This window comes from Thalassophryne amazonica, chromosome 9, assembly GCF_902500255.1.
Source record: "Thalassophryne amazonica chromosome 9, fThaAma1.1, whole genome shotgun sequence".
Classification (NCBI taxonomy): domain Eukaryota; kingdom Metazoa; phylum Chordata; class Actinopteri; order Batrachoidiformes; family Batrachoididae; genus Thalassophryne; species Thalassophryne amazonica.
In genome coordinates this window covers 35,408,243-35,434,511 of record NC_047111.1, presented here as the reverse complement: position 1 = coordinate 35,434,511, position 26,269 = coordinate 35,408,243, and the positions used below count along the sequence as shown (strand labels likewise).

The 26,269-nt window shown below is 41.9% G+C and overlaps 1 protein-coding gene across 1 annotated transcript in view; it reads right to left on the bottom strand.

Annotated features, from left to right (window-relative positions):
- Positions 1 to 26,269, bottom strand: part of LOC117516976 (polypeptide N-acetylgalactosaminyltransferase 10-like) — a 389,958-nt gene that overhangs the window by 42,012 nt on the left and 321,677 nt on the right. The window contains exon 9 of the mRNA XM_034177872.1: positions 692 to 913. Coding sequence (XP_034033763.1) covers positions 692 to 913 — 222 coding nt within the window. The remainder of the gene's footprint in view (positions 1 to 691; positions 914 to 26,269) is intronic.

The window sequence follows — 26,269 nt, the reverse complement described above, 5'->3', positions numbered from 1 at the left end:
TAACCGGAGCCGGCGAGCTCCGCCCCTTTCCTCCACGAAAACAGCCGGAACTATCGCGAACTTCGGTCTACGTACTACTCGCCAACAAAACCGTCTGTGTGTAAACCAGCCTTAAGGACAGGAGCACAGTGCAGCGTATCATCCACGCAGCAGAGAAGATGATCGGCACAATCTGCCATCCCTACAGGACCTGTACACCTCCAGGGCACTGAGGCGAGCAAGGAAGGTAGTGGCCGTTCCCTCTCACCCAGGACACAAACATTTTGTCACGCTCTCCTCTGCCAGATGGCTGAGGTCCATCAGGACTAAAATTTCAAGACACAAAAACAGCTTCTTTCCATCCGCAGCTAGACTAATGAATAGTGCCAGTGATCCCCACTTATCCTTCCCCCCCACTCCCACAAAGTACAGACTGAAAGGTACTGTACATGTGCATGCCTGCACAGCCCCATTCCACTATATTTAATTAATAGTAAACACAGTTTTGCCCATTTGTCTATTTGACTCCTTTACTTCTTACAGAAGTATTTTTTTGTTTTTTCCTTTTCTATTATTGTTTATTGCACCATTGACACCAGATCAAATTCCTTGTATGTGAGAACTTAATTGGCAATTAATTTTGATTCTGATTTAGATCTTTTATGAACATGAATGTCATTCACATAACAACCTGAGATGGCTCTGACTGTACCTCTCCCCATGCAGCTGCAGGGGGCTCCACTGGTGGGTAGTATTTCTGCAGATCCCAGGCCACCTCGGTCATGAACCACTTGAAGTTCTTGCAGTTGAGGCGATTTCTCAGGTCCTTTTGCGCCATCATGTCTCCTGCTGAGAGGTGACGGTACTCTGGCCGGCGCTGGTAGATGTACTCAGCGAACTCGTCCATCCACACCTCTGCCACACGCTTCAAATTCTGAAATCACGGTGAAGCTTTGGCTTGTCATTCAATATTTTAGCCATTTAAATGCCACGTAACAACTTGTACAGCATTATATGAACAGGCATAAAGACAAATGATGCACAAAAAACATGGTATCAAACTGCATTGTGAGTTTCAGTTTAAACAACACTGCAATGTGTTTTTACAGATGTCATAATACTCCAAATCAATTCCAAAATGCTCCATTATGCATGCTTAAAAAACAAAAAGGAGGCACCCTACCCATAATGTAAAGGCAAATATTCCAGATTAAGTCTAACATTTTATACACAATTTTGTATCAATAAATTAGTAATTCAGTGTTAACACTTTTTAAAAGGTTCTCCTTTGGTTCCTCCATTCTCATAATCTTCTCCAAAGTTGAATGGAATCTACATTACATCAGTATGAGCTTAAGCTTGGTGAAATCTGCTTTATTAGCAACTTGACTAAAACTGCTGCATTAACAGACGTGACTGCGTTAACAGATGGACAATGCTGATTTAGTCAGCAGTACTTCAAAACATGTTCTACCCTTTTTTAGGGACTGTCATTGAAGTTTAGAAGTGCTTCACTGCACATGTTTAATGTCCACAAGGCAAGAGACAGAAATTTATGGAGCATCTGAGTCAGCACTGACTACCACTGATGTCATTTTAAATTTAGTTACTTCAATTTTAATCCAGGAAGTGCATCAAAGTGGCTTAAAATCTTTGCTGTACTTCCCATCCATTTTAAAGGTTAGTGGTGTTCTTTTGTCAGACTGTACAAACCAAGTGTGTATTAAATAATATGACAGAGAAACACACGCCTCCAGCATTACGAATTCATAAACTATCATTTCCAACAGTTATAAGCTTTGTTGTCTTATTTATGTATTTTAATGAGATCTGCTATTAAATGGTGCCTCTGGGATCAATCAGAAACATTTGGGAAGCTTTGTGCAAAGGCAACATCTGCTCCCACACAGCTTGATGCAACAAAGTGATGATATCCTACGGTAAAAGGAAATTTAGTTAAGTGCAAGGTGAAACTGCTGTAAACCCTCTCTTTTTAAACCACATACAGACCACAATATAAAACATAACACAACACAAGCACAAAAACATATCAAGAATGGAAAAGATTCAAAAATGACATTCATCACCCTCTGTAAAAAGTCTTGAGTGCTTAGCAGAACTTGACCAAACAGATCCTTTGCCAATACTGATGAAGACGTCATCAACAATGCCTTCGGGAAAAGTTATCAATTACAACTAGGTCATTAATTACTTCAGAAATGGCCCAAGGTGGTTACGTACAAGCCCAGTTGCATCAAGCCCAAAGCAAAATTGGGCAATTTCCTCCCTAATGCCCTGGTCACACGGCATACAATGATTCCTGAATGAAGGGAAAAAAGCCACAAAGTCACAAATCATCAAGAAAAAGTGGACGAGTGAGCTTTCAGTTTTCTCATCACCGAACAGCCTGTGAATCAAGAGCGCAAAAGGAACGAAAGAGGTATGAAATAAAACCGAAGCTAACATTGACCTCGACACTTTAAAAGAAACATTCACGATCATGTGAACGACAGCTCTGTCCGTGTCAGACCAAGACCATGCCCACACGCAGGCAAGCCACAAACGATTGAAATGTCTGTACATAGTTGATAAAATGTTCTTAACACTATTATTACTGTATGAAAACATTCAGCTGGTCAAGGCTTTAGTTATTAATTCGTTCAGATGTTGTTTCGTTTGTTCAATACGTCAGACTTGTGAGGTTGAACAAAGTGCAAAGTCAAACGAAATGCTAACGTTACAAAAGATAAGCAAATGGTAAGAAGCTGTCAAGAACGACAGCAAAACAATATACGGATGAATTGAGGTTTTCGGCGGCATTCGTTCAAAGAATACCAACGTCATCTCATCAGAAGGATCGGTGGGATCCACAAAGATATCACCAACACAGAGAGGAACTAAATTACTCCCCGCATCGCCAACACAAGATACACAGCGAGTATTAGAACCAAAAGTTAAAATTAATGATAACGGAGTTAGAAAGAGATGGAAGGAGCTTAATGATTATTGTGTAAAAGAAAAAGTAGCCAAATTAGATAGATGTTATTGGAATCGACCTATTGGATGTAAATCTCAAAACTACATGGTGCTTACACCAGTTATTGATTTGATAGACAGGATTGTTTGGAGACAAGTACAAGAAGCAAAACATGATGATTGGCTTAACGACACCTTTCCGTGGGTCTGGAGCGTTTCGCTGAGACACTTCGAGGGGAATTTTCCAAAGGGATACATGTGGACTGGGCATAGTTTGAAAGGTCCATAAAGCAAATTTCTATGTGCAAAAACTACCAAAACCTGATGAGCTAAGGTCAGTACCACAGGATGATTTTAGCAAAATTGATCGATGCGTGGCGCATAAAATCTATGTAAGCCTACATGAGACAGAATACCATAGTAGTTTGGCTGCAGGTTCTGGTAAATCCCCCCGATGTCCATAGACCAAATTAAGACAGAGAATTGGCTAGATGGGTATATAACTGTACAAAGTTGTTACAGATACCAACCATTAAGGGGACCCTTCAAGCATGGAAGGAAGGACTTAAGCGTAGTGAGGACGTTACCTGGTGGGGAATGGAGCGATCTGAAATTGAAGATTGGGTATTCCCCTTTTAGATCAAAGTGATAATTATTGGGTTAGATATCAATACATCGCCACGGTCTACTCCAGAGATAGAGATACTTGGTCTGGTTACTCTGGAGACCAGATCCTTATGTTACGCCACGGCCATGGAAAATGATTTGTAATAAGCTTAACACTACATGCACAATAAGCCTTGCCCGTCAAAATTGTAGAAATGTTCCTGGCTGGGAGGGATATTGTGATGCTTACTATGACGGCAAGTACGACACTTATGGCCATCAAACAGTTTGGGAGAAGAATGGTGCTGGCGAATGGATAAGAGCTTTTCCACCAACGTTGGATGTGCAAAGGCTGTCCTGGGACATGGAATGTCGAAAAGGAGGCAGATCCTAGGTCACATAGTGCCATTTGTTGGAGATCCTGTGATAATGCTTGAAGAAGGATATGCTTTCAAGAAAAGTCGTGTGAAGGACAAGAAATTGTCGGTTACGAATGGGTGGGGCCCAATCGGATTTACAATAATGGTACATGTGAATCGCCTGCAGAACATTGGATTAGCTGTGGAGAAGGAAGAAGCCGGCATGAATGTTCTTGGTGGGAAAGAACGCAAATAGTCGCTGGACAAGTCATCACCACTTTCGCTGCAGAAGTCATTAAAGAAGGTCTCGAAGTAGTGACTGGTTGGATTGGACATTTGTTTGGATATCTTTGGCCCTATCTGTTAACCATAATAGGATTAATTATTGCTGCAGTAACTGGATATGTTTTGCTAAAAGGAAGTTTCGCAGCCGCCCTGCGCTTGTGTGGGAGGAGCACACAATGCAGTGAAATGGAGCCCTCCTCCGTTAGGGGAGGAGCTATGGAGCCTACAAAGCTCGACGCCGAGACACGCCTGTTCATTCTGCCTTGGGGGAGCGAAGAAGGAAGAAGCATCTACATAACAGCACACCAACTTAAGAAGATAAGTAAAAAGAATAAGAGAGCACAATGTCCAACAATACTGGCGGCATAACTGACACCATCTTCAAAGTGAGTAGAGTGGAGTTTATTGCACTACTGTTATATGGCTGCTATACTGCTGTGTCGGCCGTTGGGACTTACGACAACCACTACGAATAGAACGCTACTACATGGATGTGTCAGATTGGCGATCATCAATCTGCACTACGGTCAGAGTGACTTAGGGTTGTCTTTATTCATCACCCACGTCCTCGGTCGCTTTAATCTCCAGTTTGACTGGGGGAATATGGCAGTACACATCGATTACAATTTGGATGGTGATAGATATGACAGCAATCTTTTACGCCCAGCAGTAATAGCTGACATTGTGTGCGAAGCTGTGATGGCCTTGACCCTATTGGCGTACATAGCTACGTTAACTGGAGCCGTACAACGCAAGAAACCCTGGCTCTACAAACTTGGACTAATCATAATTTGGGCCTTAGGATGGGGAATATTATCATCCTTATACTGGCTGTCTATGGTTAGTCAACTACTCCTGCTGTTATGGTTTACGACCTATGATGCTTGCTTCCCGCGTACAGCTTCTTCAGCTACTACGGGAATGGTAACGTCATCACCATCCCAATCTCCTACGGTGATCATGAGGCAGCTTTGGCGTGCATCTGAATAATCCCAACAAACTCTTGGACTCTAATGTTTCCTCTTACCACTGTAGGGGGATATAAGAGTATTAATTGTCAAGCCACCTTGGAACAAGCGATCTACCTCTGGGAGGTAACACGACTCTGTGGTGCCCGACGTGTTACAGCAACAACTTCGCTGTCCAAGTGGCACGAGGAATAATGGGACGGAAGGATACATCTTTTGTGCCCAGGTACCAACAGCAACATACCTGAAAATTGAGGCTGAGGCAACCGTGATTTGGCATTCCCTTGTGGTTGATCAAATACGAGCTGACACTATAGTGTCTCCAGAAGGATATACGTTCTTGCCCCGTGTTTTCCAAAATGTGGATGTACCCTACGGGAATAAGATCTCCACAGCTCATCTTGCCGATGGCCGGATTGTGGCCATTGGTCCTTCACTACCATCAGTTCCACGTTCATCTCCACAGCACACTGTGGAGGTTGGAGTGCAGACCGAGGATATAAACTGGTGTTTGGAGGCCCTCACGCAGGTGTTCCTGGAGGAACACCTTCAACAGCCTGAGTCTGAGGATATTCACGCTTGAAGCTTCACCTCGATCGAAGGATACATCACCACCACGACCATCTACACCAGTTACACCGTGTTATACACCTGTGACCCCCGCTTCACAATGTGCATCATCGTTCCCTGACGGATTATCATCTCAGGGATATGAGGCGACACCATCTCCATCGGAATTACCATCGCAAGCATCGCACCTGGAGCAGACGTTTGACGGCGACAGCAATCTACAGATGGGCGAGGAGGAGTACATGGTGCTGGACGAGTGTCGTTCAACTCCAGCGCCTCCTGTTCTGTCTCCGATGGTGGATGAGAAGAAGTGCTCACCCTTCACCTATCACCGACGACGACGGGGATGTTTTTTTATGGAAGTATAAGAGATCGGCAGAGCTTCAAGTCATGGAGGGGGTGTCAAGAAAGATGACTTTAAGCTTGCTTTCAGCTTGTTTTCATCTTGGAATATAATACGTGCCATTGATTAATACACATGTTGTTGGAATAAACTGAACAGTGTTTGGTACTTTCTGGAGTGAGTGAGGTCATACCGGACTTTTCCATTGCAGATGGAGAGGGCCACGGGATGAACTCAGTGGTGAAAACGATGGAATATGTCTAAGATGATTTTAAAATGACAAAGTATGATCAAATGAAGTATTAATGTGTTAAAAGTAATATCTAAGAATGATTCCAACATAACAAGTATGATTAAATGAACTATTAATGTAATAACAGTAAGAGTGATTAGAAATGTATGTTACACATAATGAAATGAATGATTATATGAGTTGTTTTTCATAAAGGGTGCAGTCAGAGAAAGAGGAACTGACGTTGTTTTCATGGCAGTCAGAAGAAAGAGGAACTGAAAGAAGTTGTTTTTGTGCAGAGGCAGAGACAAAAAGGAAGTTAATGATGTCGCAAGTGAGGCCAGAAGAGCTGATGATAAAAACAACTGTTCAGAACATTAAGATGTGATAAGATATGAAATGAATAATAAGGAATGGAAATGTTGTATATGATCATATGAATTGTTTTTATGTGAAAAAGAGTTGAAATGAAATGATTGAAAATGATTAAATGTGATTGATGTAACATGATTAGAAAGTATGAATTCTCGGAAAAGATGTGTTAAACAGAAAAACAGGAAACTTGCACAATAGATTTACTGACAATCGGGACATCCAGTTACCGGCAGCCAGGAAATGTTCTCCAGATGGCTTCCAGTAAAAGAAAGGGGTAAGGGGTGAGGTTTTAGACTCATCATCATCCCCATGGTAACCAAGATCAACTCAGCAACAACAAAGAATTTCATATAAAAACTGGACAACAACAGGAAACGGGGTTATTCTTCCATGGAGAGGTGCTGTTGTCACTTCTCCGCTGCTACGAGGAGATCACAAGACTTGACCATCTTGTGAGCTGCAATTGGAATCGAGGAGCGAGAGGATTGGAGACATAAGAGAGTATTTGAGAGAGTTTTCAACTCCCACTCAGGCCGTCCAGTCACGGAGTAGCAGAGCATTGGAGAATAATCACTGGCCTTAAGTCTGAGTGGGGAAGTTTCAACGTTTTCTCTCTCATGGAACATCACATCGTACCAGAATGGATTAGATCAACTTTTGGTTGATTGAAGAAGGAATAACCTCTTATGTGGATTTATTTCCTGAAGGAATAACCTCTTATGTGGATTTATTTCCTGAAGGATATAAACTTTTATGTGGATTATTTCCTGAAGGATTACAACATCACAAGGATCGTGGTCAGCTAACAACTAAAGCTGATGAAGAGGAGACCAAGTTCATCGAACTGGGGATTTTAACATCAAAAAACCTCCTTCCCTCACTCCTAGAAAATTTGTTAAGAAGTTAATCCAGTCCAGTCAGAGTAAGATCAGACAGCATTATTGAATCAAAAACAAAAATCTCTGCCAATTATTATTCTGATTATATTTGAATTACTGTTGTGAAATTATCAATTATATAACCGATTTTGATTATGTTGTCAGCACTTGCAAAACCTGCAATAAATTTCCAAGCATGCAGTTAAAGTGTTAAGGCTCGGACATTGGATTTATTGATCTTCTTAAGGTGTTAAAAGTTAAAGTTTTTTGGGTGTATAACATCAAAAAGTGCTCTGAAAGGTTAGTCTGGTTTTTAATGAAATTAACGCATCCTGGGGACTCGCTGTACGAGTCACTAAACTTAAAATCTAGCAACATTCCAAGAGCCCTGATCCATAAGAGGAGAGCTGCCGTTAATGGGCGTGGCCGGCTCGTATCCTGGTTCCAGAAGGAGGCTATTCGACCAGTGTGCAAGATCAGCGTCAGCGGGGTGGACGTCCGGATGGAGGCAGTGAGCGGCTAGACGAATCTCCTCGCCACCAGCTTGAACAGCCTTTGTGCAGCCCTGCCGGGTAATACCCGCGGAGACACGAAGGTCGGACCCCCAGAGACGGAGAGCTGGTTTTATATATATTTATATATATATATAGCGGGATCTGACAAGATGCAGACATGAATGATTCTGAATCAATTCAGAAAATGCCAATAATCAACTGGCCACCATTAATGATCACTTTGTATATTCCTTTATGTAAACCTGTGCTTCTTCCTTTACTCAAGTCAGTTTTTGAATTGGTAATATACTTCTTATTTGCCATATGGCTTCATTACAGCCTCTCTCTTCATAAAAACTGGAGAAGACAGCATGCGGTACAGCTGCAGGACAGGTGCTGCGCTCTGTGTGTGAAGAAACAGAGAACTGGACTATATGTGAGACAGCACAGGACAAGAAGCACCTAGCGACAAGTTATGGCTCCACCTGAACACAGTTTTTAACTTCAAAACCTAAAGAAGCAATAAGACAGTTGTGTTGGAACGTTTGTAAGAAAACTCCACCTTGTATCATCAATCTCTTGTCAGCAGGTGCAGCAGTAAAGCTGCATCAACAAAGTACTAAACAAAGGACGTGAATACTTACGTACATGTGATTTCTTAGTTTTTTTTTTAATTTAAAAAAAATTGCAAAATTTAAAAAAAAAGTTTGTTCATGTTATCATTATGGAATGTTGTACATAACATTTTGAGGGAAAAAAATTAATTTACTCCATTTTGGAAAAAAAGCTGTAACAGAATTAAAATTGGAAAAAGTGAAGGGTTGTTAACCCAAAGTGCTATTAAAAAGGCAATATGTGTGTACAAGATGGGAAAAGCTGCACCATGTCATGTTTTGTATAGAGTGTCAACAAATCAACAGTGCAACAAAGTTGCACCATTATTGTTTTAGATATTCTGACACAACTACAAGTGCTTTATGCTACGGTTACATTAGCTTACAAATGAGGGCGACAAGCAGCTGGCTTTGTCGCTTGAGGGATGTTCCTGGGCCGTGCACACGAGCATCTCTGTAAGATGTAAGTCACTTCAGGTGTTTTATTACAGAGATTAGAGCATGTCATAGGTATTAAAGGCATTGCGCTGCGGTGGTTTGAATCATATTTGTCTAATAGATTACAGTTTGTTCATGTAAATGGGGAATCTTCTTCACAGACTAAAGTTAATTATGGAGTTCCACAAGGTTCTGTGCTAGGACCAATTTTATTCACTTTATACATGCTTCCCTTGGGCAGTATTATTAGACGGTATTGCTTAAATTTTCATTGTTACGCAGATGATACCCAGCTTTATCTATCCATGAAGCCAGAGGATACGCACCAATTAGCTAAACTGCAGGATTGTCTTACAGACATAAAGACATGGATGACCTCTAATTTCCTGCTTTTAAACTCAGATAAAACTGAAGTTATTGTACTTGGCCCCACAAATCTTAGAAGCATGGTGTCTAACCAGATCGTTACTCTGGATGGCATTTCCCTGATCTCTAGTAATACTGTGAGAAATCTTGGAGTTATTTTTGATCAGGATATGTCATTCAAAGCGCATATAAACAATATGTAGGACTGCCTTTTTGCATTTACGCAATATCTCTAAAATCAGAAAGGTCTTGTCTCAGAGTGATGCTGAAAAACTAATTCATGCATTTATTTCCTCTAGGCTGGACTATTGTAATTCATTATTATCAGGTTGTCCTAAAAGTTCCCTAAAAAGCCTTCAGTTGGTTCAGAATGCTGCAGCTAGAGTACTGACGGGGACTAGCAGGAGAGAGCATATCTCACCCGTATTGGCCTCCCTTCATTGGCTTCCTGTTAATGCTAGAATAGAATTTAAATTCTTCTTCTTACTTATAAGGTTTTGAATAATCAGGTCCCATCTTATCTTAGGGACCTCGTAGTACCATATTACCCCATTAGAGCGCTTCGCTCTCAGACTGCGGGCTTACTTGTAGTTCCTAGGGTTTGTAAGAGTAGAATGGGAGGCAGAGCCTTCAGCTTTCAGGCTCCTCTCCTGTGGAACCAGCTCCCAATTCAGATCAGGGAGACAGATACCCTCTCTACTTTTAAGATTAGGCTTAAAACTTTCCTTTCGCTAAGGCTTATAGTTAGGGCTGGATCGGGTGACCCTGGACCATCCCTTGGTTATGTTGCTTTAGACGTAGACTGTGTTTCATAATTATTGTATGGCCTTGCCTTGCAATGTGGAGCGCCTTGGGGCAACTGTTTGTTGTGATTTGGCGCTATACAAGAAAAAAGTTGATTGAATTGATTGAACTGGATACAAAAACAGCATTTCTAGATTTAGAAGAGTTTATTTCTTGCTAACTTACCAAAATATATGAGAAACATATTGGATCTATACAGAAATACACGTGTTTTGGAGCGTATTCCGCCATCTTAAATTATTTTGTTCAAGTGCCTATTCATTTGGATTGACATTTGCTGTGTTGCGTTGCTCAGCATTTGCACAAAATAGACTTCTGGTATATTTTAGCTCGGCCAAGTGAATGTCACAGTGACCTTTGTCTCTTGCCACTACAAAAAGCCCATTCTGATGAAAATGAATGGCAAGTTGTCACTTGGTGTTGACTGAAGCCAATGTGACAATAGCTTTAGTGCACCACAGTTAGTGTGTACGTGCAGAGTGATGAGGTGCAAAAAAAGGCAGGAAGAAGCCACACGTGAGACTGATCTCTTTTTTTTTTTTTTTTTTTTTTTTTTTTTTGAGGTGGTAAGAATCCAAACACAGTCAGTATGAAGCCACACAGTACGCAGACGGCTTTAGTAGAAGGGATGGGGGCCAAGAGCACCCCTAGGTTTTAGAATTAAAATGCGTGATGAAAATATGATTGAGATGGTAAGGAATGTATTGGGGAAAAAAATCATTATGGATCATTAAAAATACTAAAGTACCAAGTAGTCACACAGCTGGGGGGGGGGGGGGGGGGGTGTCAAGATGCACTGGTAACCATCTCATAACTGAATGGCAGTCCTCTGAATTATAATTGAATTGAATCGTGTATATATCTATATATATATATACACTCAACAAAATATAAACGCAACACTTTTGGTTTTGCTCCCATTTTGTATGAGATGAACTCAAAGATCTAAAACTTTTCCACATACACAATATCACCATTTCCCTCAAATATTGTTCACAAACCAGTCTAAATCTGTGATAGTGAGCACTTCTCCTTTGCTGAGATAATCCATCCCACCTCACAGGTGTGCCATATCAAGATGCTGATTAGACACCATGATTAGTGCACAGGTATGCCTTAGACTGCCCACAATAAAAGGCCACTCTGAAGGTGCAGTTTTATCACACAGCACAATGCCACAGATGTCGCAAGATTTGAGGGACGTGTGCAATTGGCATGCTGACAGCAGGAATGTCAACCAGAGCTGTTGCTCGTGTATTGAATGTTCATTTCTCTACCATAAGCCGTCTCCAAAGGCGTTTCAGAGAATTTCGCAGTACATCCAACCAGCCTCACAACCGCAGACCACGTGTAACCACACCAGCCCAGGACCTCCACATCCAGCATGTTCACCTCCAAGATCGTCTGAGACCAGCCACTCGGACAGCTGCTGAAACAATCGGTTTGCATAACCAAAGAATTTCTGCACAAACTGTCAGAAACCGTCTCAGGGAAGCTCATCTGCATGCTCGTCGTCCTCATTGGTGTCTTGACCTGACTCCAGTTCGTCGTCGTAACCGACTTGAGTGGGCAAATGCTCACATTCGTTGGCGTTTGTCACCTTGGAGAGGTGTTCTCTTAACGGATGAATCCTGGTTCACACTGTTCAGGGCAGATGGCAGACAGCGTGTGTGGCATCCTGTGGGTGAGCGGTTTTCTGATGTCAATGTTGTGGATTGAGTGGCCCATGGTGGCGGTGGGGTTATGGTATGGGCAGGCGTCTGTTATGGACGAAGAACACAGGTGCATTTTATTGATGGCATTTTGAATGCACAGAGATACCGTGACAAGATCCTGAGGCCCATTGTTGTGCCATACATCCAAGAACATCACCTCATGTTGCAGCAGGATAACGCACGGCCCCATGTTGCAAGGATCTGTACACAATTCTTGGAAGCTGAAAATGTCCCAGTTCTTGCATGGCCGGCATACTCACCGGACATGTCACCCATTGAGCATGTTTGGGATGCTCTGGACCGGCGGTATACAACAGCGTGTACCAGTTCCTGCCAATATCCAGTAACTTTGCACAGCCACTGAAGAGGAGTGGACCAACATTCCACAGGCCACAATTGACAACCTGATCAACTCTATGCGAAGGAGATGTGTTGCACTGCATGAGGCAAATGGTGGTCACACCAGATACTGACTGGTATCCCCCCCCAATAAACAAAACTGCACCTTTCAGAGTGGCCTTTTATTGTGGGCAGTCTAAGGCACACCTGTGCACTAATCATGGTGTCTAATCAGCATCTTGGTATGGCACACCTGTGAGGTGGGATGGATTATCTCAGCAAAGGAGAAGTGCTCACTATCACAGATTTAGACTGGTTTGTGAACAATATTTGAGGGAAATGGTGATATTGCTGTATGTGGAAAAAGTTTTAGATCTTTGAGTTCATCTCATACAAAATGGGAGCAAAACCAAAAGTGTTGTGTTTATATTTTTGTTGAGTATATATATATATATATATATATATATATATATATATATATATATATATATATATATATATATATATATATATATATGTGTACACACACACATACCTTTTTTTTTTTTTACACACAGTTGTATGCAAAGGTTTGGGCACCCCTGATAATTTTCATGATTTTCCTTTATAAATCATTGGTTGTCTGGATCAGAAATTTCAATTAAGTATATCATACAGCAGACGCACACACTGATATTTGAGAAGTGGAATGAAGCTTCTAGTATTTACACAAAGTGTGAAATAATTATTTAAACAAAATTGGGCAGGTGCATAAATTTGGGCATCCTTGTCATTTTATCGATTTGAATACATTTGGCACTAATTAATGGAACACAAAATTGGTTTGGTAAGCTCATTGAGCCTTGACCTCCTTACACAGGTGAACAGGTATTTAAGGTGGCCATTTGCAAATGTTTCCCCTCTTTGCATCTCTTCTAATGAGTGGCAACATGGGAGCCTCTAAACAACTCTCAAATAACCTGAAAACAAACACCATGGTGTTTTGGAAGACCGCAGGCACAAGACTAGTTAAGGCCCAAAGTGCCAGTGAAAGAAAAATCTCAGATAAGCTGAAGCGAAGGATGGTGAGAACAGTCATAGTCAACCCACAGACCTGCTCCAAAGACCTACAACATGATCTTGCTGCAGATAGTGTCTCTGTGCATCATTTAAGTATACAGTGCACTTTGCACAAGGAGATGCTGTATGATGCTGATAATGCAGAGGAAGCCTTTTCTGCATACACGCCACAAACAGAGTCACTTGAAGTATGCTAAAGCACATTTGGACAAGCCAGCTTCATTTGGAATAAGGTGCGGTGGACTGATGAAACTAAAATTGAGTTATTTGGACATAAGGTGAAGTATGCATGGCTGAAAAGAACACAACATTCCAAGAAAAACGCTTGCTACCTACAGTAAAATTTGGAAGTGGTTCTGGTGGTCTCTGATCCATCTGCAGGTGTGCTCACCAATGCCCAGACTGCGCAGTTTGAACATCAGTCTGCTTGGAACAAGTGTGTTAAAAGCAGAAGTGAAGTCCACAAACAACATCCTCGCATAATTACCAGGCTGTTCAAGATGTTGACACACTGTGTGGAGGCCTGTGTTGATGGCATCACCTGTGGACCTGTTGGCTCTGTATGCAAATTGGTGCTGATCAAGGATGGGAGGCAGTAAGGATTTTATGTGCCTCAGCACCAGCCTCTGAAAGCACTTCATCACAGTTGAAGTGAGAGCCACAGGTCTGTAATCATTCAGACTGTTGACCGACTGTCTCTTGGGGATGGGCACAATAGTGGCAGATTTTAGGCAGCTTGGGACTGCGCAGGCAGCCAGTGAGAGGTTAAAAATGGTAGTAAAAACCTCTGCCAGCTGGTCTGCACAGCCCCTCAATACCTTCCCCTGGACACCATCGGGACCAGCAGCCTTCGATGGGTTCACACCCAGCAGCACCCTCCTGACCTCTTCGGTGCTCACAGTGAGGGCCAGATTGTCAGCGGGTGGCAGCATGGGGACACTCTCTTCCTCGCTAACTTCAAACCTAGCAAAGAACCGATTTAGCTCCTCCGCTAGGCTTGTGCTGGTGTTGGTGCATTTGAAGAGGAAGTGTTCAAGTTGACAAGGTCACGAATGCCCTGCCAGACACGTCGGGGGTTCCCCTCCGTGAAGTGCCCCTTGATCTTCTTTGCATATGCTGTCTTTGCCCATTTAATGCCTCTTTTCAGGTTGGATCTGGCTGAGCTGTACAATTCCATGTTCCCAGACCTGAAAGCAGAGTCCCGGTCTCTCAGCAGCCGTTTGACCTCACTGTTCATTCACTGTTTCTTATTTGGATAATGTCTAACCCTCTTCTCCACCATGACATTATCCATGCACGTTTTAATATAAAACAGGACAGTGGATGTGTCATCCGTGAGGTCCTCCTGTGTGAAGATGTCCCAGTTGGTAGCTTGGAAGCAGTCCCGGAGCTGTGGAACGGCAACTTCAGACCAGATCCGAACAGATCTCACCTCAGGCAGAGTTCTTTGTATGAGAGGCCTGTATGCTGGGGTGAGGAACAGGGACAGATGGTCTGATTGTCCGAGGTGGGTGGTGGGGGGGGACTTTATATGCATCCTTGATGTTACTGTAAGCCTTATCCAGCACGTTATAGCCTCTTGTTACACATGTAACGTGCTAGTAAAATGTAGGAAGCACAGCTCTTAGGTCAACATGGTTGAAGTCTCCGGTCACAATGAAAATGCCATCCAGGTGGGCGCACTGTTGTTTGCTAACAGCTGTTAGCAGGGTCTTTAATGCTACATTAGCATTAGCACTCGATGGTACTTACACAGCCGTTACCATGAGGACCGCGTGCTCTCGGGCCAAATAAAACGGACGGCATCTGAGTGTCATAAGCTCCAAATCAGGGGAACAGTGTGTCTCAGTCACTGTAGCATTTGTAAACCACCTGTTGTTGGAGTAAATGACCAGTCCTCCTCCTCTGCTTTTTCCCTCGAGTCACTCGTCCGGTCGGCTCGATGCACTGTGCGGCCTGCTAGAGCGATAGCTTCATCTGCTACCCCGGAGTGAAGCCAGGTCTCTGTCACCACGACAATGCGGCTATCCCGCACAGTTTTCTGTGCCTCGATGGTGACCGATAGCTCATCAAACTTGTTGTTCAGTGACCTAACATTCGTGAGGAAGATGCTGGGTAATGCTGGTCTGTGCGGGTCTCTCCGTAGCCTAGCCTGGACACCGGCTCGGCAGCCCCTCTGCCTATGCCGTCTCCTCCTTTGTTTGGCCCAGGTAAGCTGCATGCTTGTCGTGCGATCTCCGGTGGAAAGTTACGGTTAAAACTCCGTTTGGAGTCTGCCTCGCCAGAACACATACCAATCCGGAGTAGCTCCTCTCTGCTGTACTTTGTAGAACACATAATTGAGTAGGGTTAAAAGTAGAGGTAAAGAAAAAAAAGTGAAAAGTAAGTCAAAAGCCTGAGAGAGTTGTCAGGCTGCTGCACTTCTGCGCACCGCCACCAAAAAAAAAAAGAGACTTTCTCACCAACCGTCTGCAGTCAGTCAGGATGGGGTCCCACCACTCCTCAGTGCTGACAGTAAGCACTGGGGCCCCTCAGGGCTATGTGCTCAGCCCCATGCTGTACACTTTGTACACCCATGACTGTACACCAACCCACAGCAGCAACATCTTTGTCAAATTTGCGGATGACACTACTGTGGTTAGGCTGATTCATAACAACGATGAGATGGCATACAGAGAGGAGGTCCTGAACCTCACTACTTGGTGCTCCCTAAATAACCTGGCACTTAACTCCTCAAAGACAAAGGAGTTGGTGCTAGATTTTAGGCGGAAGAGGGAGGACCCCTCCCTTCTCATTCAGGGAGACACCGTAGAGAGGGTCAGTGACTTCAAGTTCCTGGGAACATACATTTCTCAGGACCTGACATGGGGCACCAACACCAGTGCACTTGTAAAAAGGGCACAGCAGTGTCTGTACTTTTTAAGGTCACTGAGGAAGGTCAACCTGTCACAGGAACTGCTGCTGTCCTTCTATAGGTGTTCTGTAGAGAGCATCCTCACCAACAACATCTTGGTGTGGTACAGGAGCTGCTCTCAGGCTGACAAGAAGGCTCTGGAGAGAATCAGGAAGTCAGCACAGAACATCATAGAAGCGCAGCTGTCCTCTCTGTCAGACATCTATAACACCAGATGTCTGCACAGGGCCAGAAGCATCAGCTTCGATGGTTCACACCCCGGGCATAGCCTGTTCTCACTGCTGCCCTCAGGAAAGAGGTACCGGTCCATCAAGGCCCACACATCCAGACTCACCAACATGTTCTACCCAAGTGCAATAAGAGTACTGAATGCACATTAGCCTATAGTCTGCACAATTCATTGCATTTATTTTCTATAAAGGTGAATGCAATGAATAGCGCAGACTTCTATTTATATACACCTACTGGCTCCCTTGTAAATACATGTATATATTCTTATTTGTCTTTTTATATTTATATACATTTTTTTATATTTACTTTTACACCTTTGCACTACAGGAGTTGTCTTTTAATTTTGTTGTACCTTGTGTATAATGACAATAAAAAGCCTTCTATTCTATTCTATTCTGGTTCCATCATGTTGTGTGGCTGTGTGGCCAGTGAATGTACTGGGAATCTTGTTAAAGATGAGGGTCACATGGATTCCCGCCAATATCAGCAGATTCTTGGGAACAGTGTTCATGAATCTGTGACAAAGCTGAAGTTGCGCCGGGGCTGGATCATTCAACAAGACAATGACCCTAAACACTGCTCAAAATCTATGAAGGCAGAGGAACAAGTACAATGTTTTGGAATCTCCATCTCAGTCCCCAGACCTGAATATTATTGAAAATCTGTGGTGTGATATTAAGCGGCCTGTCCATGCTCGGAAACCAACAAATCTAACTGAACTGGAGAAGTTTTGTAAAGAAGAATGGTCCAAAATACCTTCAACCAGAATCCAGACTCTCATTGGAAGCTATAGGAAGCATTCAGGGGCTGTTATTTCTGCAAAAGGAGGATCTACTAAATACTGATGTATTTTTTTTCTGTTGGAGTGCTCAAATTTATGCATCTGCCTAATTTTGTTTAAAGAACTATTGCACACTTTCTGTAAATACTATAAACTTCATTTCACTTCTCAACTATCACTGTGTTTGTCTGCTATGTGATATATTTAACTGAAATTGCTGTTCCAAACAACCAGTAATTTATAAAGGAAAATCATGGAAATATATACAACCCCTGGCAAAAATTATGGAATCACCGGCCTCGGCGGATGTTCATTCAGTTGTTTAATTTTTGTAGAAAAAAAGCAGATCACAGACATGACACAAAACTAAAGTCATTTCAAATGGCAACTTTCTGGCTTTAAGAAACACTATAAGAAATCAGGAAAAAAAATTGTGGCAGTCAGTAACAGTTACTTTTTTAGACCAAGCAGAGGGAAAAAAAATATGGAATTACTCAATTCTGAGGAAAAAATTATGGAATCATGAAAAACAAAAGAACGCTCCAACACATCACTAGTATTTTGTTGCACCACCTCTGGTTTTTATAGCAGCTTGCAGTTTCTGAGGCATGGACTTAATGAGTGACAAACAGTACTCTTCATCAATATGGCTCCAACTTTCTCTGATTGCTGTTGCCAGATCAGCTTTGCAGGTTGGAGCCTTGTCATGGACCATTTTCTTCAACTTCCACCAAAGATTTTCAATTGGATTAAGATCCGGACTATTTGCAGGCCATGACATTGACCCTATGTGTCTTTTTGCAAGGAATGTTTTCACAGTTTTTGCTCTATGGCAAGATGCATTATCATCTTGAAAAATGATTTCATCATCCCCAGACCTTTCAATTGATGGGATAAGAAAAGTGTCCAAAATATCAATGTAAACTTGTGCATTTATTGATGATGTAATGACAGCCATCTCCCCAGTGCCTTTACCTGACATGCAGCCCCATATCATCAATGACTGTAGAAATTTACATGTTCTCTTCAGGCAGTCATTTTTATAAATCTCATTGGAACGGCACCAAACAAAAGTTCCAGCATCATCACCTTGCTCAATGCAGATTCGAGATTCATCACTGAATATGACTTTCATCCAGTCATCCACAGTCCACGATTGCTTTTCCTTAGCCCATTGTAACCTTGTTTTTTCTGTTTAGGTGTTAATGATGGCTTTCGTTTAGCTTTTCTGTATGTAAATCCCATTTCCTGTAGACGGTTTCTTACAGTTTGGTCACAGACGTTGACTCCAGTTTCCTCCATTCGTTCCTCATTTGTTTTGTTGTGCATTTTCGATTTTTGAGACATATTGCTTTAAGTTTTCTGTCTTGACGCTTTGATGTCTTCCTTGGTCTACCAGTATGTTTGCCTTTAACAACCTTCCCATGTTGTTTGTATTTGGTCCAGAGTTTAGACACAGCTGACTGTGAACAACCAACATCTTTTGCAACATTGCTTGATGATTTACCCTCTTTTAAGAGTTTGATAATGCTCTCCTTTGTTTCAATTGACATCTCTCGTGTTGGAGCCTTGATTCATGTCAGTCCACTTGGTGCAACAGCTCTCCAAGGTGTGATCACTCCTTTTTAGATGCAGACTAATGAGCAGATCTGATTTGATGCAGGTGTTAGTTTTGGGGATGAAAATTTACAGGGTGATTCCATAATTTTTTCCTCAGAATTGAGTGAGTCCATATTTTTTTCCCTCTGCTTGGTCTAAAAAAGTAACCGTTACTGACTGCTACAATTTTTTTTCCTGATTTCTTATAGTGTTTTTTAATGCCAGAAAGTTGCCATTTAAAATGACTTTAGTTTTGTGTCATGTCTGTGATCTGCTTTTTTTTCTACAAAATTAAACAACTGAATGAACATCCTCTTAGGCCGGTGATTCCATAATTTTTGCCAGGGGTTGTCTATATATATATATATATATATATTAGGGGTGTAACGATACACAAAAATCAAGGTTCGGTACGTACCTCGGTTTTGAGGCCACGGTTTGGTTCATTTTTGGTACAGTATGGGAACAAAATGCAAAAGCTAAATTTCATTGTGGTTTAAACCAACAATTTATTGTAACATTATACAAATAGGAAAATACAATAATTGCAAAGTGCTGCCTGGTTTAGTTAAATAAAATGTTCTCAAATAAGCAACAAATGTAAGAAATATTAGAAAAAAATAAATTCCTAATAAATAGCTTTTAACAAAACCTTTCCACTAGTAAAGCACAGCACAAAGGTTCCAGCATGAAGCAATGATTTGCAAATCCTCTTCAGGATTTGCATGTTCAGACTGATAAGCTTTATTGTTTTTGTGCAAGTATTTGCTCATTTTGAAATGGATGCCTGCAACACGTTTCAAAAAAGCTGGGACAGTGGTATGTTACCACTGTGTTACATCACCTTTCCCTCTAACAACACTCAATAAGCATTTGTGAACTGAGGACACTAATTGTTGAAGCTTTGTAGGTGTAATTCTTTCCCATTATTGCTTGATGTACGACTTCAGTTGTTCAACAGTCCGGGGTCTCCGTTGTCGTATTTTGCGCTTCATAATGCACCACACATTTTCAATGAGCGACAGGTCTGGACTGCAGGCAGGCCAGTCTAGTACCTGCACTCTTTTACTACGAAGTCACGCTGTTCTAACACATGCAGAATGTGGCTTGGCACTGTCTTGCTGAAATAAGCAGGGACGTCCCTGAAAAAAGATGTTGCTTGGATGGCAGCATGTGTTGGTCCAAAACCTGGATGTACCTTTCAGCATTGATGGTGCCATCACAGATGTGTAAGTTGTCCATGCCATGGGCACTAACACACCCCCATACCATCACAGATGCTGGCTTTTGAACTTTGCGCTGGTAACAATCTGGGTGGTCTTTATCCTCTTTTGTCCGGAGGACACGATGTGCATGATTTAAAAAAACAATTTGAAATGTGAACTCATAAGACCACAGCACACTTTCCCACTTTGCATCTGTCCATTTCAAATGAGCTCGGGCCCAGAAAAGGCGGCGGCGTTTCTGGATGTTGTTGATGTATGGTTTTCACTTTGCATGTTAGAGTTTTAACTTGCACTTGTTGATGTAGCGACGAACTGTGTTAACTGACAATGGTTTTCTGAAGTGTTCCTGAGCCCGTGCGGTAAGATCCTTTACACAATGATGTCGGTTTTTAATGCAGTACCACCTGAGGGATCAAAGGTCATGGGCATTCAATGTTGGTTTTCGGTCTTGCTGCTTACATGTAGAAATTTCTCCAGATTTTCAGAATTTTCTGATTATATTATGGACTGTAGATGATGGAATCCCTAAATTCCTTGAAAATGAACGTTGAGAAACATTGTTCTTAATCTGCTGGACTATTTTTTCATGCAGTTGTTCACAAAGTGGTGATCCTCACCCCATCTTTGCTTGTGAACAGCTGAGACTTTTGGGGATGCTCCTTTTATATCCAAACATGAGTGTCCTCATTTACCAAACACTTATTGATTGTTGTTAGAAGGGAAGGTGATGTAACACAGTGGTAAACATGCCACTGTCCCAACTTTTTTGAAAGGTGTTGCAGGCATCCATTTCATTTACATATATATCATATTTGCACAAAAACAATAAAGTTTATCAGTTTGAACATTAAATATCTTGTCTTTGTGGTGTATTCAATTGAATATAGGTTGAAGAGGATTTACAAATCATTGTATTCTGTTTTTATTTACATTTTACACAACGTCCCAACTTCATTGGAATTGGGGTTGTAAGTAGCCAAGAGGGCTTGGAAAGTTGCCAGATTTTGAGAGAAAGTCACCAAGTTGGCAACACTGAATGTAAACACACGCAACACGAACTCACCCGTGCACAGCCCTGTACCGAACCAAACGTCCCATACTGAAATGGTTCAATACAAATACATGTATCATTACACCCTTATGTGTGTATATACATACTGCATATATACGAGGTCTATTAGACAATAAACCGACCCTTTTATTTATTTTTTTTAACTATATGGATTTGAATGACGTGTGATTCCACCAATCATGCTTGAACCCTCGTGCGCATGCGTGAGTTTTTTCACGCGTGTCGGTGACGTCATTTCCCTGTGGGCAGGCCTTGAGTGAGATGTGGTCAAGTCCTCTCGGCTGAATTCCTTTGTTTGACACGCTGCTCCAGACGGTGCGCGTTGCTTTATCAAAATTTTTTCTGGACCTGTGAGGAATATCCGAGTGGATACTATTCGAGAAATTAAGCTGGTTTCCGTGAAAACGTTTAACGGCTGCTGAGAGATTATGGGGTGTTTCTGTCACTGTAAGGACTTCCCACAGAGCGGGACATCCTGCAGCGCTTCCAGGCGCCGTCGTCGGCCTGTTTCGACCTGAAAACATCCTAATTTAAGGCTTAATTCACCCAGGACGTCGTGAGAGAACAGAGAAGATTCAGAAGAGGCCGGCATGAGGACTTTATGCGGACATTCCACTGTTTAAGGACATTTTTTAATGAAAGACGTGCGCGCAAATTCGCCGAGTCGTTTCCGTGACGACTCGGCGAATCTGTGTGCGCCGCGACAGGAAAACCCCTCTGTGTTGAAAACCATTTGTAAATTCAGGTGGCTTTTGATGGCTTTCAACAAGTGAGTAACTGAGAAATTGTGTAACAGCTTGGGCATGTTCCAACTTGCCCGTTAAGGTTTCCAACGGAGGTGTTTTTCCTGTCGCGACCCCCCGCGGTCGGGTCTGGCCCGCCATGCGACTCTGCCCGCACGTTCTTTCATTACAAAATGTCCGTTAACAATGGAATGTCCTCATGCCGAATTCTTCTGAAAGTTCTCTGTTCTCTGACGACTTCCTGGGTCAACAGAGCCTGAAATGTGGAAGTTTTCAACTTGAAACGGCGAGACGCTGCCGCCTCGAAGCGCAGATCGCCGTCAGGCGCTGTGGGCCATCCTTAAAGCAACACTACCAGACCAGAATCTCTCATCAGCCGTTAAAATTTTTACCGAAAACCAGCTGAATTTATCGAATGGTGTCCACTCAGTTGTGCCTTACAGCTTTGAAAAAATTTTTATCAAACAAAGCAGCAGTCTCTGAGCCATTCCTAAACAATGAAAAAATCGACGAGGGGGTGGGCGACTCCTCACTCAAAGACTGTCCACAGGCGAATGATGTAACCGACAGGCGTGAAAAAACTCTCGCATGCCCACGAGGGTTCAAGCATGTCTGATGTAATCACATGTGATTCAAATCCATATGGTTTTTGAAAAAAATAATAAGGTCGTATTCTTTTCTAATAGACCTCGTATATATATATATATATATATATATATATATATATATATATATAGTAAAAGTAAGTCCCTTTGGCTGCTCTCTTGTTTTTGCACTCGGGGTCGCCACAGAAAATCCAAGGTGGATCTGCATGTTGAATTGGCACAGGTTTTACGCCGGATGCCCTTCCTGACGCAACTCCACATTACATGGAGAAATATGGCAGGGGTGGGATTTGAACCCAGAACCTTCTGCACTGAAACCAAGTGCATTAACCACTTGGCCACCACCCCATGTATATATATATATATATATATATATATATATATATATATATATATATATATATATATATATATATATATATATATATGTGTGTGTGTGTCTTAAAAAATGTACCCAAAAGTATTTTGACAGCACAGAAAAACCCCAATCATTATCATCAGACATTTTCTGCATGACGATGTACTCGAAGCATATAATTTTTCTCTGCAAAGCACAGTTTTTAGTTCAGTCTTTCCTTTGTGATGTTTAACCCTTTATCTTTTACACCACATGATCAATGTAACCTCCTCGTCTGAAGTTTCCTAAGAAACAAATCACCCATCTCCAGTTTTCCGGAAAACCACCTAGCAAATTCAAGTCTCCTTGCCATTTGCTGGGGAATTAGTTTGCTCTGAGACTGAATTTTGTATGGAAAGAGATGCAAGTTAGCCCTTAGGATGCGCTGCACAGAAATCAATGATTTTTGTTCTCTGAATTACGGTCAACTGCGGCATTTTTCCTGGACTTTAATGTCTTGCAGAACAAAGTTTAGGGTTCCTGAAATGAGCAAAATCACCATTATTTCTCAGTAAAACCATTTCCTGGTATTCATATTTCAGAGTACTTTTGGGTAAATTTTTTGAGACACCCTATGTCTGTGTCTCTGTGTGTGTATATATATATATACACATATACATATATATATATATATATATATATACATATATATATATATAGAAGTTCTGAGTCTTTCTGTTTGCGCAGTCTTGTGAATGCAGACAGAGAACCCCAAGTGGCATTTGCTCCTCTGACTTAGAGTTCCTCTGCTCTTCTAGTACCAAATCAAAAAGCGCTGACGAGGACAGCTGCCACCGACCTCCTGTGATTTACAGCAAAATCCATTTCTCAATGGTACGGAATACAGATCACAACTGTGACACAAATTAAACTACAATGCATCTTTAGATTAAAGCAATTAAACTGTCAGCGTGCAAAGACGCAGTATTTCAATGCTGGGAAACAAAAGGGGGGAGCATTCAATCCATTAAGGTTGTATTATGAGCTCGGCCTAAAGATCTTCAGTGTAACAAAGAAGAGCAAACACACTCAATTAAAACAACATAAAAATAATGAAGACGTGCAAGGCTGTCTGCGCACATTGTTCATTTGACATTTATGTGTGCTTAGCTGAAGGAAAACAATTATGAAGTAGCAACAGTGGTGATTTCTTGTGAGAAGGGCTAAAACATCAACATTCCCCAATGTGTCCTTTGTAATAAGGTCAAAGTCTTGTCTTATAACTGATTTATAACTTGTCCTATTACTTTCTTTATGGGTCCAAATGTAATTTTAAGTTTTGAACAAAGCATGTATTGTTGTTGATGCTCTCACCTGTCCATGACTCCAGCTCACCTCGCCCCGCCCCTTCACACAGCTTTCCAGGCGGACGGGGCTCCCGGACACAAAGTGTTTGCTCTCCAAACACATGCCATTGCCCACATTACGGATCTGCAATAGAGACACACAGATTAAAAAAAGAGAAACAAACAAAAAAAAAAAACCCAAAAAACAAAACAAACAAACAAAAAAGCAAACAAAATAAAAAGAGGACATTAATGACCACTATGAATTTTAGTAGTGTTTTGGGAAAATCAGACTTGTAGGATATAAGAGCACATTTGCATAATGTACTGGCACCAGTCCTGATTTTAGTTTGTGTATTGTGCATCGGCAGCCTGCACAGATCCACCATGACCCACTCAAAGTAATCGGAGCATTTTTCAGCATCACAGCAGGAGGTGCATCATGTTGTGTTCTGCTTCATTCATGTACTGTGCCAATCAACAGGCACAAAAAAGCTCCTGTTACACTAAAATGCTTCCTGAATGTGCTTAAGATTTAAAGTGCTCTAACCTGAAGCAAATGGAGACAGTGCCGCTGCAAAGTCAGATAATGCTTCCAAACCGATATCATGCAGATTTTGTTCTGAAAAGAACGTTCAGCACAATCAGGAAAGTATGTGACAACACTGTTTTTAACAATCAAGTGTGGGAGCATGCATTGGGGCTGCGCTTTGCTGCTTTGTGTCCTGGATGGCAACCACAAAGGCAGACAACCGCTTCGTCCCCACATCTCTAAAATAACCATCTATCTGCCACAGCCAGGTAAAAGCATGGGCATCCCCATTCGGGTCACGCAATCTCTATTTCCTTGGACAAGACACTTTGATCACTGACACTTGGATCACTTTGATCCACTGATGACTTAGGAATGCTTAATGGAATGCTTAAAGAAATGCACAGGAAACACGATGCATCTGTGCTCAATTTTGAGCTTCATGGCAAAGGCTGTGAATACTTACGTACATGTGATTTGTTAGGTTTTTTTATTTTATTTTTAATACATTTGCAAAAATCATTTCATTATTGGGAATTATGTGTAGAGTTTTAAGAAAAAAAAAATTCATCCATTTTGGAATAAGGCTGTAACATCAAAAAAATGTGGAAAAAGTGCAGTGCTGTGAATACTTTCTGAATGCACGGTATGTGATGGATCATCCACAGAACATATGCCACACAGCAGATGATCCCTCATAATGCAAGTGATTCTCCTAATCTTAGTCTTCCTAAGTAACCTCTTGTTTGACACAAAGTCATTCCAGCAGTGCTGTACAAAGACACCACGTACCAAACATCCTGTTATCGCCTTAGGACAGTGATTAGGGTCCAGATCTCACAACAATACATAAAGACACATAACACAAGGACCCTAAAGACTTGGACCTATGTTCTCCTGCAGAGATCTAGACATCACCAAATACCTTTGTCCAGTGACCTCATGACTCCATAAGCTCTTCTGAAGTGACTCTCGATCTCAAAGGCTGAGTACTCAGAGACATGAATGGCACTGCTGAGATAAGTGAATGTCTCTACAAATTCAACACTTTCACCACATACAGATACACGTCTGATGACTGCACCCAGGAAGTCATTAACAGCCTGGAACTTAGTCTTGACCCAGGACAATTGCAGACCTAGACACTGATTATTCACTCAGCTTTTCCAGTGCTGCAATAAGGTTATCCAATGATTCTGCGAGGATCACAGAATCATCTGTAAAGTCAAGGTCAGTAAACCTTTTGTGACCAACTAAAGCACCTAAGTCACCGGTTTCCACAACCCTACCCAACACTCAGTCCATGCAAACATTAAGCAGAGTAGCAGCCAGAACACATCCCTTATGAACACCGGTTTTCACTGGAAAAAGTCAGTCAGAGTTGTATGTGTCAAACAATTGTACGTTATTGTGCACTGTCTCCGAGCAAGAATATCTTAGAATATCAAGAATATCACATTCTTACAATGAATATGCCAATGAC